The 15,776-nt window shown below is 38.1% G+C and overlaps 1 protein-coding gene across 3 annotated transcripts in view; it reads right to left on the reverse strand.

Annotated features, from left to right (window-relative positions):
- Positions 1-2,662: 2,662 nt before the first annotated feature.
- The window catches only part of LOC117408324 (F-box only protein 41-like), a 74,027-nt gene continuing 60,913 nt past the window's right edge, over positions 2,663-15,776 (reverse strand). For all 3 annotated transcript variants that reach the window (XM_059004338.1, XM_059004344.1, XM_034013220.3), the window contains exons 11-13: positions 12,583-12,741; positions 12,079-12,194; positions 2,663-10,524 (exon numbers count right to left, since the gene is read on the reverse strand). In XM_059004338.1, coding sequence (XP_058860321.1) covers positions 10,462-10,524; positions 12,079-12,194; positions 12,583-12,741 — 338 coding nt within the window. In that variant the 3' untranslated portion in view covers positions 2,663-10,461. The remainder of the gene's footprint in view (positions 10,525-12,078; positions 12,195-12,582; positions 12,742-15,776) is intronic.

Consider the following 15,776-nt stretch of genomic DNA (forward strand, 5'->3'; position numbering starts at 1 on the left):
GCTAAAGACGAACTTACCTCGGTGCAGTAACAAACATTTTCACACAAAATCTTTACAAAATAAGAGAAATGGCGACATCGAATGCACAGGGACCTATTTTTCGTGTTTGTGGATCAGATGCACGAGACCAGAGCTGTTGCCCTGGTCACCACATTGCTGGCTATTCAAGCCACAGTGAACAGCTCCATCTTGTGTCTGGGACAAATCTTAAGTTTTTGGATATGGCTTTGTTGATATAAAAAAAGTTTTTCTATTTTTTTATGTTTTCTGATAATGTTATTTAACAGACTTTCGAAATGAAGGACTTATTTGTGTACAGTGCATACAGTTCCCCATTGGGATATAGTTATCACTACGAAGGTTCTTCATAACCTAAGGTTTATAACACTAAGCAAATATCTAGCACAGTGAAGCTCACTAAAACACGCTTAGTTTATTAATCTAGTGGATGTCTCCATCTAGTGGCCGTTCTCTTAATAACATGCCAGTAAAATTAGTAAAATGCAATTACTGTTCTTCATAAATACACGCCAATATTCTATAAATTGATTACTCCAGATTTTCCTAATAGTTTAGTATTAATCGTGTTCTAACATCCTTTATATTGTGCAATGTGCTACAAGATCATATACAGTATATTTGGTAAAACTAAAAGAAACTTTGAAGGAGAAAGGACTTGTTTCTAATGTATCTCTTGTACGTCTCTATTAAAAAAATTCTAGTCACAGCAGGCCACTCCCCAAGCACAACAATACAGTAGCAAAACTGGCGAATTACAAGTAAAACTTGAATTACAATTCTAGAACCCATCATTTATACATATAAACTGCGCATATGCAAAGTTTGATTGAATATCGTCATAAAATAAGGAAATAAGGCATGTGCCATATATTTTTCTTAAAAATATATATGTTGCTTGTCTTCACCTAAAGTTCAAGTCGCTCATATAGCTCTTGCTTATTTTAGCAACATGTTATTTCCTAGATCTAAGGCTGCTTGCAATTAATTATACCAGACAATGCCTCGGATACATTCAACGTCGTCACTTGTAAATACTGTGAAGAGCAAGTTGGCGCCTCAGTGAAATCTACCTCCAACCTCCTTGTGCATCTCAGGGAAGTGCTTGTTACGCAATTAAGAACATAAGAACATAAGAAAGTTTACAAATGAGAGGAGGCCATTCAGCCCATCTTGCTTGTTTGGTTGTTAGTAGCTTATTGATCCCACAATCTCATCAAGCAGCTTCTTGAAGGATCCCAGGGTGTCAGCTTCAACAACATTACTGGGGAGTTGGTTCCAGACCCTCACAATTTTCTGTGTAAAAAAGTGCCTCCTATTTTGTGTTCTGAATGCCCCTTTATCTAATCTCCATTGCATAAACATTCTTGGGGTTCTTTAAAAGATATGGGGCAGCAGTGTGGAGTAGTGGTTAGGGCGCTGGACTCTTGACTGGAGGGTCGTGGGTTCAATCCCAGGTGGGGGACACTGCTGCTGTACCCTTGAGCAAGGTACTTTACCTAGATTGCTCCAGTAAAAACCTAACTGTATAAATGGGTAATTGTATGTAAAAATAATGTGATAACTTGTAATAATTGTAAGTCGCCCTGGATAAGGGTGTCTGCTAAGAAATAAATAATAATAATAAATAAAACAATAGACTATACTGAGCATAACAGATAATATTTCAATGAGTAGTTAAATCGTGCTTATAGATATTTTGAGACTGTAAATATGCACGCTGCATACTGGATGATGTTTAGTGCAAATATGAATGTGATAAAACTAATTAGATGTTAATATAAAACTTAATGTGTTATGTTTCACGTTATTGTAAAACATTTATAAATATATTTGAAATAAAAATCAAAATATTTGAATATTTATAAATATTCCCAACAACATTATTTGAAACACGATTTGATACGATTTAGAATCGTATCAGATAAATTATTTGAAATATTTAAATATTCAAAATCAATTTTTATCCCCGGTCTGATTAACACAGCTAGTTAGTGGAAATAACCATACCTTAAACAGGTGCAAAGGAAAAGGCCCTGTGGAATATACTGTATTCTCAGTAATACTTCAATTTCCAGAACTAACCATACAACCCAAGACCCACGCTTCTGAGTTTGTTTTGCAATCTTTATTGAACATGTATCCACAAAATGATCCGTGATACACATCTGTCAATAACATCTTTTGCTTGCATTCTGCACAGTTTATTACACAACAAAAGCAGCAACATCTAAAGTGCTTCTACAGGTGCTTTTTTGTTGCACAGGTTAGATGAAGTGAGATGCTCTATTTGAATAAAGCAGTAAAAAAAAAAAAAAAAAAAAACAGGCAGTCAAAACGTGGCAAAATATTCCGGTATGGCATTTATATGAGATTGACTGATTCTGTCCTGAGGGAGAAATTTATAGTCCCATTGCTGAATAACAAAACATTTTTTTTCTGATTACACTGCTTAAAATAATATGTAATTATACCTAAATAGATTCACTTATTCAGAATATAAAGCAGTTTCCACCACATTTACCAGAATCATGTATCTAAGTGTGGTTCAAAGCCTTTAAATACCTTTGGGGATAATTGGTTATAAATGGATCTTGTAGTATAATCCTACATCAATTGCTATAAGCATCTTAAAAAAAAAAAAAAAAAAAAAAAGTTTAATAACTTTATTACATACATTATCCCAGCAGTGCGGTAAACAACAGATTAATGAATGCATAATACCATATTTGTTAAGTAAGTCTAATGCATGGAGTTACTAACCTTCTGTATCCTTTAAATGTTACTACATCCATCCAACACAATGGGTATCTCTACACACATCTTTCACAGTTAAGTACCAGTACAGAGACAGTCCTTTTTACACAGCAACAGTAATACACAATAGCATGTTACATGAAGAAATTTTTGTAATCGTCCTTGGCTTTTAAAGCTGAAACTGTAACAAATGGCGTAGTAGTTTCTGGAGGATATTTAACAAAATATTTAACAAAATACATACTTTAAAAGGTGAAAATTGTAGTTGCAGGAGCTAAAGCAAATGGCATCAAATGAGTGGTTTGTGCACAGGTAAATTTAAAACAATGTAATTCCTATAATATGTATACAATTCGTATAAGATTTCTGAAAAGATTGTTTTCGGTCTTTTGAAATGATTCCTTTAAGATTTTTTAAAGGATTCATATAATACTTCTGTAGCAATCCCATAACAATTTTATAGCATTTATATAAGAATTGCACAGGATTCTTAGAACAGTTCTGATGCCTATAAGATTTTTAGAAGGATATTTGTAAGATTTTCTATAGGATTTTTTCACCTGGGTTGTTTTATGTAAATAGCAATGGATTAAGTGTAAGTTTTCCGTAAATATACCAGTTCAATATGATTGTGTCTCTCTCTTAAATTGTGTGTATATCATTATCCATCCACTCCAAATAAAGATGAAAAACACAGTCTAAGTTATTAAATCAAGATCTACAGTCGACAGGATTTTATACTCATTAAGCCTCAGCATGACAAAAGATGTATTTACAGTTGGACCAGAACAGCAGCTATGTTTTGGCAAATATATTTCACAAATTATATCACAATAGATTTTTTTTTTTCATCACCATACACACAACTGTAAATAGGAGAAAATACATTTTACTTGCAACAACATAATTAATTTCTACAAGACATCTATTGACCGGTTTGGATATATATAGGCACATAACACCTGTTCAGATTGGACTGCTACCAGCACCATTCATAGTAAGAAAAATAGGAACAACTGGTAAATATTATGCAAGAACTGTAATTAATAAATAATTGTACGCATTGATTCAGAGTCAATTTAACAGACTTGCAGTACAGTCATTTTCAAAGGGTCAGTATGTTGTTTATGAGTCCTGTGATTTGATTCTCCTATGCAGGCAAATCCAAGGACTCAGTTATGTTTTAATTAGGACCTTTGATATGCAGATTATTCCTTTTTTTGTATCTGTATGATGTGGTTTTGGACGGTAGCCCCTCTAATTCCACATTTATAATAAAGGCATTATATGCTATAGAATAGATCCCTGACGGGACTGCTTTTAATGGTTGTTTTTGTATGTTATTAATTCCACTACAGTAAGCAGGCATATTCATTAAAGTACCATGATTGTTGTATAAATGCTATGAACTTTTGGTATTCTAGTTTCCTGTACAGAAAATCTCTGGGTTTGCCTAATGGTGTTCTGTCTACATTGTTGACTCTTAAACAAAAAAATATGAAGCTCTCCATTACTGTGCTTTAATGAGAAGGCGTGTCCATTTTTAGTTTTTGGTCCTGAATCTGTAGTGAAATCAGCTAAGACTCATAAAAGTAGGTGTAGGCTTAGAAATGTTCTAGCTATTGGGTTTAGAAAATGTATGGGAGACAAACATTTGACTCCTGATTTAAATTTTCTGTTACATAAGGATACTTTTCCAAGACATCACTGGTACATTACACAGTTGTGTGGTAGACATACCATGTTAGGAATGTGATTTAGGTGAAGTGATCAATCTAGTCTTGTTTTTCACATAGCTGAGTAATTTATGAGCAAAGCAATGTTTTGAATCACAGCTGAACCAGCTGCTTCACCAATTAAGATGTACAGTGAACATTGTGTTCAAACAGATTGTAAAGTATTTGATTTCACCAATAATCCACCTGACATGGCTCAAAATAGCTCTTAACTTGTAGTTTTGACTTTTTTGGGACACTAAAAAGTCAACATATTACTGTTGATTTTCACAGCAGCATGTAAAATAGGGGGTTTGTTGCTGTAATAGGTACGTACTGTTGCTAAGGGAGGCATCGTTCTAGCAATTTCAAGCCAGAAGGGTTTATTTCCATAGTTTCAACCAGTCTGTAACCTAAAAATTATAATTCAGTCTATCGGTAGAGAAATAGCGTAATTACTGGGACTAACATTTTTAAACATACTGCAAACCCTAGATTTTTTTATACAGGTAACTTTATACAGTAAATATAAACAAAACAGAAAACAAGATTTTAACAAGGTCATGTCATTCATAAACTTTTAAAGGCATAATATACCACACACTTAAGCCAGGTCTAGCCTTTTGTTTCATGAACTGATTTAGTTGACCTATTAAAAAATAAGGTTAATAGTGCAATGCTGCAATGTAACTGATTGAGATTCTCAGTGCAATGGGTTGATGTAGATGACCAAAACAAGGCCACAACATCTACACAAATGTAAACAGTTTGGCACCAGCTCTTCCGCGTGGCAGTCACTAAAAGACACAGGACAGCCTGGGAAACAGTGTTTCCATAGCGACCCACAGCCCTCACTGTGATGTGAAAAGAAAACTAATAATAGGAATGCTCTCAAAATATATCTGCCTATGTATGTAATAATGTTAAGTAGGCATTCTATATTAATCCTGTTAATGCCGTCAAAGCCCATTCTAACCCAATCGACGTGAGCTGGCTTTATTCAGATTAACAGAGCCTTTAACTGTCAAGATGATAGAACTGCTGCCTAGAGCATTAGCTAAATATTTCATCGTAACAGGGTATTCACAAGAAAGGGGGACAAACACACAAACAATTACCCCTCTTCCATTGTAGATACAGTAATAGAACTACCCTGGGAAGACGATCCTTCTTAAATTCTAAGGATCGTCTCTCCTTTTCTGCTAATTTGACTGGCAGTCTTTTTTAAAGAAAGAAATTCCTCTGTGCTCCATTCTACCATGCTTGACCCTTTTGGGGAGAGTGGTGAATTTCTCTCTAGTTTTTTGTTTGTTCATGTATGAATAATATATTTCACGGCACATTAATTTTGCGGATTTTTAATAAACGCGAAAAAAGCAAACATTTCTTGCTCACGAAATGTTCTTGTTTTACAGTAGCTGTGCAGAGAATTCTTGGGATCTTGCTGTCTTATTATCCTGTGCAGCTGAAAGCTGCTGTCATGTTTGCAAGTCTGCTTCATTGCTGTCATTTCTGAAGCAGGGATTCCAGATGAAAAGAAATTATGGCAAATCACTCCAGGTTGATGCCAGAATAATGGACAATATTTACTGTCAATTAGCTATACCAGGTTAAAATTAGCTGAACCGGTCCTCACAATATAATAATTGGCTTGTGTTTAGAATTAGGAGATGATTGTATTAACGCAAATACGGCATGAAAATATTAAAATATGAACCTACTCTGAATTTAAGAGTTACAACCCCGCCCCCCCCCTTACTTTTGATAACATTCTAACTACTTATTGTAGCTGATTCCTGTGCATTATGAGATGATTAGTTCTTAGAATAATGATGCATTATGCATTATTCATATTTATATTTTAAATCAAATGCTTTTCTGGAGAATGGTGTCTAAACGATTACATGCTCTTGATAAAAGCATCAATTAGCTACTCATCAGAATTCAAGGAAACAGAAATTTGCTCTTGTGGTTTGACAGACCATGTCACTTCGCTTATTATAAAACTCCTTGGAAAAAGCTCAGCTGTAATCACTCTTCTAATATTAGACAAATAAAAACGCAAATGGAAAGTCTTCAGGTTTGCTGATCATCATAAAGCAACCTGCATGTATACCAGTTCAGGAAGTAAAATGCGTGGTTTGCTGTAGTGTGGGAGGGGTTCGGGAATGTAGTCTTGGGTCATGTGACTGCGCAGAAGAGTTGGTAAATCAAATCTTGGCACAATTGACAAAACCATGAAGAATACACAGTCATCACATAGAGTACACCAAATAAGCTTGATTTTCTACCAGTTTTTAGCATTCACAACTACAGATCTCTAAAAGCGCTAGCAAAAATTCTAAAGTGCTTCATTAATAACAAATATTGATAAATATATAAACACTTGAAAAAACACTATATAGCATTTTTTAATACTGCACAAAAGGAGCTTTTCATTGGTGGAACGAACCAACCATAAAACAAAAAAACAAAAAAAAGAAACATAATGGCAACAAACTTGTGCAAGCAAAAAATCCCTTATATACACACATCTAGTTTAAAATCTATCAGATAAGCTAAAAGGCAACATGATGAACGGTGGCTTTACAACACACGAGCATGCCAACGGTATAGATGTCTCTCTTTTTATAGAAATAAATCATTCAAATAATTTGTATCCTCTATTAAATAATGTTATCTTTTTTATAGGTCTTAATGCATTGGATATAAATATTATATATATATATATATTTTTACTAAACTCTTATATTTGGTCTCTTTCTATATACTGCTCAGCATACTCCTTGCTAGGGCATGTGGCAATTGGAGGATTTTTTTTTTTTAAATATATTTATTTTATGTTGGGGGCCTGCACAGACACAGAAGGGTGGGCATACTAATTTAATTTCTAGCTTAAGAAAAGGTCTTACAAATTGTGCTGCCTTTATTGTGCCAAATACAGCCCCAAATTAAATATGAACACATGGCACAATTAAGTCTGTCAAAGATCGATTGTCAAAAACAGAACAGCAGGAAAATACAGGGTGCTTTTACTATCGGTCCCAATTGACAACACTCATGACTGTCTACTAAGTTCTGTCTCCTGTTGCAGTAATGCTCAGGCTATGCATTAACAAAATACTAGCTTTGTTTTACTATGTTTCCAAATTTGGACAAAACATTTTTTTAACATTATTCCCTCCTAGCAATTTAGGGAAATATATACTACACTTCAGAAAAGATTGGACACCTTTCAGAATTATGTTCAGGCACGTCAGATGGGATACACTTTAAAATACAGGTACAGAAACTAGATGTATTTGAATTGTAGTTACCATTTACTATTATTAACTGCATGCATTTAACACAGAATTCACAACACGTACAGTGCTCCCTAGATATTCTACCACACCGATAATTCATGATTTCCTCATTCTTCTATTGGGTTCATTCCTGGTTAGGTGACCAATCCTATAAATTTTGTTTTCCAAAAACAAATCCAGTGTAGCTACAGTGTAGCTAATGTACCTGTATTGTGAAGTGTGCTCATAAAATGAGGACAAGAGCCAAACGGTCGGATGCTTTTATCTGTGTGCACTATTTATTTACTAATTTGCTTTTATAAAATATATTTATTTTTACCAGAGGCAAGATTTCAAGGCAGATAGATGAAATGCAGATGAACTTGGGTTGAATCTAAACTTGTTCACCCAGCTAGACAGCAACTCTACAGAGCGTATGGGCTCTATAGGACTCATTGGCAGATACAGTACGGTAGGATGATATGTACAAAGGGAAACCAAAAGCTATTTTAGGCAACTCCTGCATGTACACAGCTCTGTAGCAAGAGACTACAAAACTGTACTGGGCTGCAGAGGGGTCTTTAGCATGCAGATAGGCCATCAACAAGCTGAGCTTGTGGCAGAAGCAAATACAGTACACCATAACAAAAGTACACCCATCCATTTTCAAATACAGTCAATTCTTGTTAAAACAAACTCAGATTAGCCAAATTTCCTGTTACTAGGAATTCTCTACATGGTCCTAGCCAAATTTAGCAGTCGCTTATTGTAAATTACTTAGGTAACGCTTTATATTGCATGGCATAAATTAATATTAAATAGATATGCAATTGCATAGTAAATTAATGTTAAATTAATATTTAATAAATATGCAATAGCTGGTTTCTTGCTAAATGTTAACCAAATGTCGATTGAAAATGTAATTGCATATCACGTCCATTTATATTATGGTTTGTTACCCTTGAAAATATGTAATAATTTCCCATTGTTTACATGTTTTTAATTGAAAATACAGTTAATCTGACTTAAATGTTAATGGAAAGTAACAAGGAATAATTGAACATAAATTTAATATCAATTGCATATCTATTTAATATTAATTTAACATTAATTTAATATGCAATTGCATATCTATTAAATATTAATTTAACATTAATTTAATATGCAATTGCATATCTATTAAATATTAATTTAACATTAATTTAATATGCAATTGCATATCTATTTAATAATTTATGTCACGCAATATAAAGCATTACCATTATTTCTTATAATAGAATTCACTAAACACACATTTCCTATCAGTGCAAATAATTTTGTAGCCCTCCCAAGGAAGAAACATTTGAATAAAACAAATCGCTCTAGTTTGAACAGCTGTGTGTAAAGGATATTGGGAAATGTATTAACTTGCATCCAGATTAGTGCCTCTGTAGTGTATTTAAGTACTGTTTTGGGACTACAGATCCTATGATGCACTTTGAGTTCCTGTAGTGCTCATGCATCATATCCTTGCATACAGAAGTGGAAGTGGTGAAAGCGGTGGATAATGCATCGCCATACAGAAAAGAAAGATGCTGCTGCAGAGTTCAACATTACTGTGAACACTTTCTCAATCATTCTGAAAAAAAGGCATACAATAACACAGACTTAAAAACAACTGTGGATGCAAGTCGTCAGTGTTTCCGATTTGCTCAATATCTGATGTTGAGGATGCCTTTTGTGGTTTAAAAATGCACTTGATCCGAATAGGACATGCAGATTGCAAGTGCAGTTCATTTGCAATGCATACTTTTAAAAGTTCACTTCCAACTGTATTTTCAATAAAATGTACAATACCTTTAAATGTATAATACTTGTATTTGTTCTGTAATTGAAATGGAGTTATATGTTACTGCATCTTCAATAAAAACTCACAGTATGCATTTGGCTTAGACTCCTGACAATACTAATTTTTTAGCTAGCCCCTTGCAATTCATATTAGCAAGAATTGACTGTAAAATGTATTTTTTGATGAATGCAGCTTATGCTCCTAACGCAGTGCTCCCCCCCTTCCCCCCTCTCTCTCTGTTAAAGCAGGTGGATTTGGTCTCATGGTTATATGATCTCTTGGTGGGAAGAACTCAAAGGAGAGAGAGAGAGGAATGAACATGTTTTATCCACAAACCTTTCTCTGAAGTTTACTCCCCCAGATTCCCCAAATTTTGTAGAATCATCTTGGCTCAGGAGTCCTGTCAGCTAGTTAAACACTAAAGTAATCCCAGTTGAGTTTAAGAATGCTGAGTTTAGGAAGCATGGAAAGCACTACTAGGTGGTGAGAGACTTCCCTATTCAGTTGCTTGGATGGACTTTGTCTTTACGAACTCTTACTGTCACCATAGGTTTCCTCCCAGTCATAAGAGCAGGGAAACAATATCAAATACTCAGGCATATACTGTAGTTGTTCTCTAGAAATACAAGTCTGTGCTCCTTCTACTCCTGCACCATACAGTTTACAAGGATTTGCACAAAAAAGCTCAATTTTTGTTTAAAAAAGCAAGGGATCATAGGAGTTTCAGGAACTGCTACTTCTTCTCTTTTGTATGTTTCTTTGTTTGCTTGTTTTTTTTCCTGGCAAACTGCAAAGAATGTATTCAGATTGCGTCTTGTTTTTCTGAGGTAAAGTGTGCCTTATCAGTACTTAAGCGGGGTTAGCAAACTCCATCTGCCTTCACATGGAGAATCTTTGAAAAACCTGGCCTTTTCCTTAGTGCCTGTGAAAAAAAAAACAAAAGATAAAAACATGTTATCCTGTCCATGTTATTTCAACAGACCTGTTGGTAACTACAGGATATCCCATAAGTCAGGCATCATAGGCATGGCCATTGTTAATATTGGTTGTATCTCTGTTGGTATGAAATGTTTTTAAGCAAAGACAAATACATTCTGATCATTTTGATGTGTGGTTCAAATAGTATGATAATACTATGATCGTCTGACTTATGGTGCACCCTCAGTATAAGCAGAGCAGGACAATAATACCCCCCTACTGTAGGCTAGCTCCTCTGTGCTTCATGTCACCTGTTTCTTCTGTATTGCTGCTCACTCTGTATCTCTCTCAGCCACCATTTATCTCTCTGCTCAGCTCTCCTTTCTGAGGAAGGACCCTTGCCTTTTCCCCAGCCTCAGCTGTTGGCATGGTAGTCTGCATTTCCACAAGGCGCCAGGATTAGACCAGAACTACTTTCTGCCTATTCACATTCTCGGGGCGAGACCACATTCTAATTTCTGCCTCAACTGGGAATGTTGCAAGGGGGTTTCTGCAAAGCAAAAGCAATTCCCTTATAATACAGTGCTAGTTATGAGACCATGCCAGTTGTGTTCCATCTTACAACAGAATACAATGAATCTTGATGGGTATGAGTGAACAGGCTGGCTGTAGTGGTGACATCAGACCCGGAACAGAAACACACAGAGTGGTGAGTGAATTGTGAATTGCGCTGTTGCGCCGGTTTATTACAAAACAGAAAAAAAAAGGTTGAACAAAACACTGAACAAAACAAACGGCGCGGTGGCCAAAACAAATAGACATACACACAAATGGTGGACGAACCCCAAAACAGGTATCGTGCAACTCCTCCCGTATGAGTAGCATTTGTTTTGCTTTTTTTAGTTTTTAATTATTTTCTCCTTCTCTCTCCCGTTCTCCACTCCCGAACACACAACCCCGAGTGAGTGCTTTGTGCATCTATATATACAATTGTGCTGGGATTCAATTACTAATTAATTATTCACTTGAATCCCAGCACGTGAACTAATCTGTGCACTCCCCGTGCTCACATATTCATACATATTTTATCTGCACGTGAAGTGATTGTGCAATCCTCGTGCCTAAATACAACTATATAATTGAAATCACTCATGCTACATAGCTCCATTATATCCGGTGCACCAATACATATACACCAACATTAACACACCACACGCAACATAACACACAAACTACACACAGGGGCAGGGCCACCCCGCCACAGTATTTTACTCTGTATAAATAAATACTTCTACTCAAACTCTTTTTACTTTATAGTATGTGCAACTGTGAAAGATGTGCTGGTAAAATTTGACTCCTGGGTCTCTGGCAAGTTTCTTGATGTAAAGCAATGCATGCAATTTATTCCATAGCGGTTACAAAGCATTACATGGAAAATGCAGCGGAATTCATTCTGTATGGGGTACAGTAAATCTGGGGTAAAAACATTAGCCTTCATGTAGTAATTGCCTTGTTACTGATGTGGCTGGAACTGAAATGTATATACACATAGTCTTACTTGCAGTTTGTTCACCATTTCCTCAAAGAGTTTCCTGGCTTCAGGACTGTTAGGATCTTCAAAGTAATCCACAATCCCAATCTGCACTACAATGGATTTCAGATTCCGACACACACCTACAAGGCAGATTCAGGGGTTAATGCAGAAACGATCATTTTACTAGGGCAACAGAGAAGTATAGTAAATCAAGATAAATGCACAGCGAATACATTACCAAAGCATGGCTAAGTACCAAATGGCTGTGCAAATTTACCAAGTATAAAGCAAGCATTTAAGGGGTAGCGCCTCAACTGAAGCTTTCCATTCATTTCTGACTCTACAGCGTCACCTCTTTGTTGATGGAGAGGTTCCAGTCTGGATTGATGAGCACAATAAGGATTTCACACACCTCCCTTTGTTGGGCTGCCCAGTTTGCTGGATGACAGTCCAGTCGAGGCGCTCTAGCACTGACTGGGTTACACTTTCTATAGAAACAGTGAGAAGGATCCTGGCATCAGTACTCACTGTTGAAATGCAGCAGAGCTTTGGGTGTGACGGGGGTGGAGGTGAGCACCAGCATCTCCAGCCCCTTCAGTCCCTCTCGACACACCTCTGCCGCCACCTCCTGGTTGATCTCACTCACGTGATCCAGCTCCAGCACCTGCAGCCTCATGCAGTTCCGCGCTGGGAGAGAGGAACAAAAACACTTCAGTGCATGCAACTCAGAACACAAAACATCAGTGCACGCAACTCAGAACACAAAACCCTTCAGTGCACGCAACTCAGAACAAAACCCTTCAGTGCACGCAACTCAGAACAAAACCCTTCAGTGCATGCAACTCAGAACAAAACCCTTCAGTGCACGCAACTCAGAACACAAAACCCTTCAGTGCATGCAACTCAGAACAAAACCCTTCAGTGCACGCAACTCAGAACACAAAACCCTTCATTGCACGCAACTCAGAACAAAACCCTTCAGTGCACGCAACTCAGAACACAAAACCCTTCAGTGCACGCAACTCAGAACAAAACCCTTCAGTGCACGCAACTCAGAACACAAAACCCTTCAGTGCACGCAACTCAGAACAAAACCCTTCAGTGCATGCAACTCAGAACAAAACCCTTCAGTGCATGCAACTCAGAACAAAACCCTTCAGTGCACACAACTCAGAACACAAAACCCTTCAGTGCACGCAACTCAGAACACAAAACCCTTCATTGCACGCAACTCAGAACAAAACCCTTCAGTGCACGCAACTCAGAACACAAAACCCTTCAGTGCACGCAACTCAGAACAAAACCCTTCAGTGCACGCAACTCAGAACACAAAACCCTTCAGTGCACGCAACTCAGAACAAAACCCTTCAGTGCACGCAACTCAGAACACAAAACCCTTCAGTGCACGCAACTCAGAACAAAACCCTTCAGTGCACGCAACTCAGAACAAAACCCTTCAGTGCACGCAACTCAGAACACAAAACCCTTCAGTGCACGCAACTCAGAACAAAACCCTTCAGTGCACGCAACTCAGAACACAAAACCCTTCAGTGCACGCAACTCAGAACACAAAACCCTTCAGTGCACGCAACTCAGAACAAAACCCTTCAGTGCACGCAACTCAGAACAAAACCCTTCAGTGCACGCAACTCAGAACAAAACCCTTCAGTGCACGCAACTCAGAACACAAAACCCTTCAGTGCATGCAACTCAGAACAAAACCCTTCAGTGCATGCAACTCAGAACAAAACCCTTCATTGCATGCAACTCAGAACAAAACCCTTCAATGCACGCAACTCAGAACACAAAACCCTTCAGTGCATGCAACTCAGAACAAAACCCTTCAGTGCATGCAACTCAGAACACAAAACCCTTCAGTGCACGCAACTCAGAACACAAAACCCTTCAGTGCATGCAACTCAGAACACAAAACCCTTCAGTGCACGCAACTCAGAACACAAAACCCTTCATTGCACGCAACTCAGAACACAAAACCCTTCAGTGCACGCAACACAGAACAAAACCCTTCAGTGCACGCAACTCAGAACACAAAACCCTTCAGTGCACGCAACTCAGAACAAAACCCTTCAGTGCACGCAACTCAAAACACAAAACCCTTCAGTGCACGCAACTCAGAACAAAACCCTTCAGTGCATGCAACTCAGAACACAAAACCCTTCAGTGCACGCAACTCAGAACACAAAACCCTTCAGTGCACGCAACTCAGAACACAAAACCCTTCAGTGCACGCAACTCAGAACACAAAACCCTTCAGTGCACGCAACTCAGAACAAAACCCTTCAGTGCACGCAACTCAGAACAAAACCCTTCAGTGCACGCAACTCAGAACACAAAACCCTTCAGTGCACGCAACTCAGAACACAAAACCCTTCAGTGCACGCAACTCAGAACAAAACCCTTCAGTGCACGCAACTCAGAACAAAACCCTTCAGTGCACGCAACTCAGAACACAAAACCCTTCAGTGCACGCAACTCAGAACAAAACCCTTCAGTGCACGCAACTCAGAACACAAAACCCTTCAGTGCACGCAACTCAGAACACAAAACCCTTCAGTGCACGCAACTCAGAACAAAACCCTTCAGTGCACGCAACTCAGAACAAAACCCTTCAGTGCACGCAACTCAGAACAAAACCCTTCAGTGCACGCAACTCAGAACACAAAACCCTTCAGTGCATGCAACTCAGAACAAAACCCTTCAGTGCATGCAACTCAGAACAAAACCCTTCATTGCATGCAACTCAGAACAAAACCCTTCAATGCACGCAACTCAGAACACAAAACCCTTCAGTGCATGCAACTCAGAACAAAACCCTTCAGTGCATGCAACTCAGAACACAAAACCCTTCAGTGCACGCAACTCAGAACACAAAACCCTTCAGTGCACGCAACTCAGAACAAAACCCTTCAGTGCATGCAACTCAGAACAAAACCCTTCAGTGCATGCAACTCAGAACAAAACCCTTCAGTGCACACAACTCAGAACACAAAACCCTTCAGTGCACGCAACTCAGAACACAAAACCCTTCATTGCACGCAACTCAGAACAAAACCCTTCAGTGCACGCAACTCAGAACACAAAACCCTTCAGTGCACGCAACTCAGAACAAAACCCTTCAGTGCACGCAACTCAGAACACAAAACCCTTCAGTGCACGCAACTCAGAACAAAACCCTTCAGTGCACGCAACTCAGAACACAAAACCCTTCAGTGCACGCAACTCAGAACAAAACCCTTCAGTGCACGCAACTCAGAACAAAACCCTTCAGTGCACGCAACTCAGAACACAAAACCCTTCAGTGCACGCAACTCAGAACAAAACCCTTCAGTGCACGCAACTCAGAACACAAAACCCTTCAGTGCACGCAACTCAGAACACAAAACCCTTCAGTGCACGCAACTCAGAACAAAACCCTTCAGTGCACGCAACTCAGAACAAAACCCTTCAGTGCACGCAACTCAGAACAAAACCCTTCAGTGCACGCAACTCAGAACACAAAACCCTTCAGTGCATGCAACTCAGAACAAAACCCTTCAGTGCATGCAACTCAGAACAAAACCCTTCATTGCATGCAACTCAGAACAAAACCCTTCAATGCACGCAACTCAGAACACAAAACCCTTCAGTGCATGCAACTCAGAACAAAACCCTTCAGTGCATGCAACTCAGAACACAAAACCCTTCAGTGCACGCAACTCAGA

Source organism: Acipenser ruthenus, chromosome 2 (genome assembly GCF_902713425.1).
Source record: "Acipenser ruthenus chromosome 2, fAciRut3.2 maternal haplotype, whole genome shotgun sequence".
In the NCBI taxonomy this organism is placed as follows: Eukaryota; Metazoa; Chordata; class Actinopteri; order Acipenseriformes; family Acipenseridae; genus Acipenser; species Acipenser ruthenus.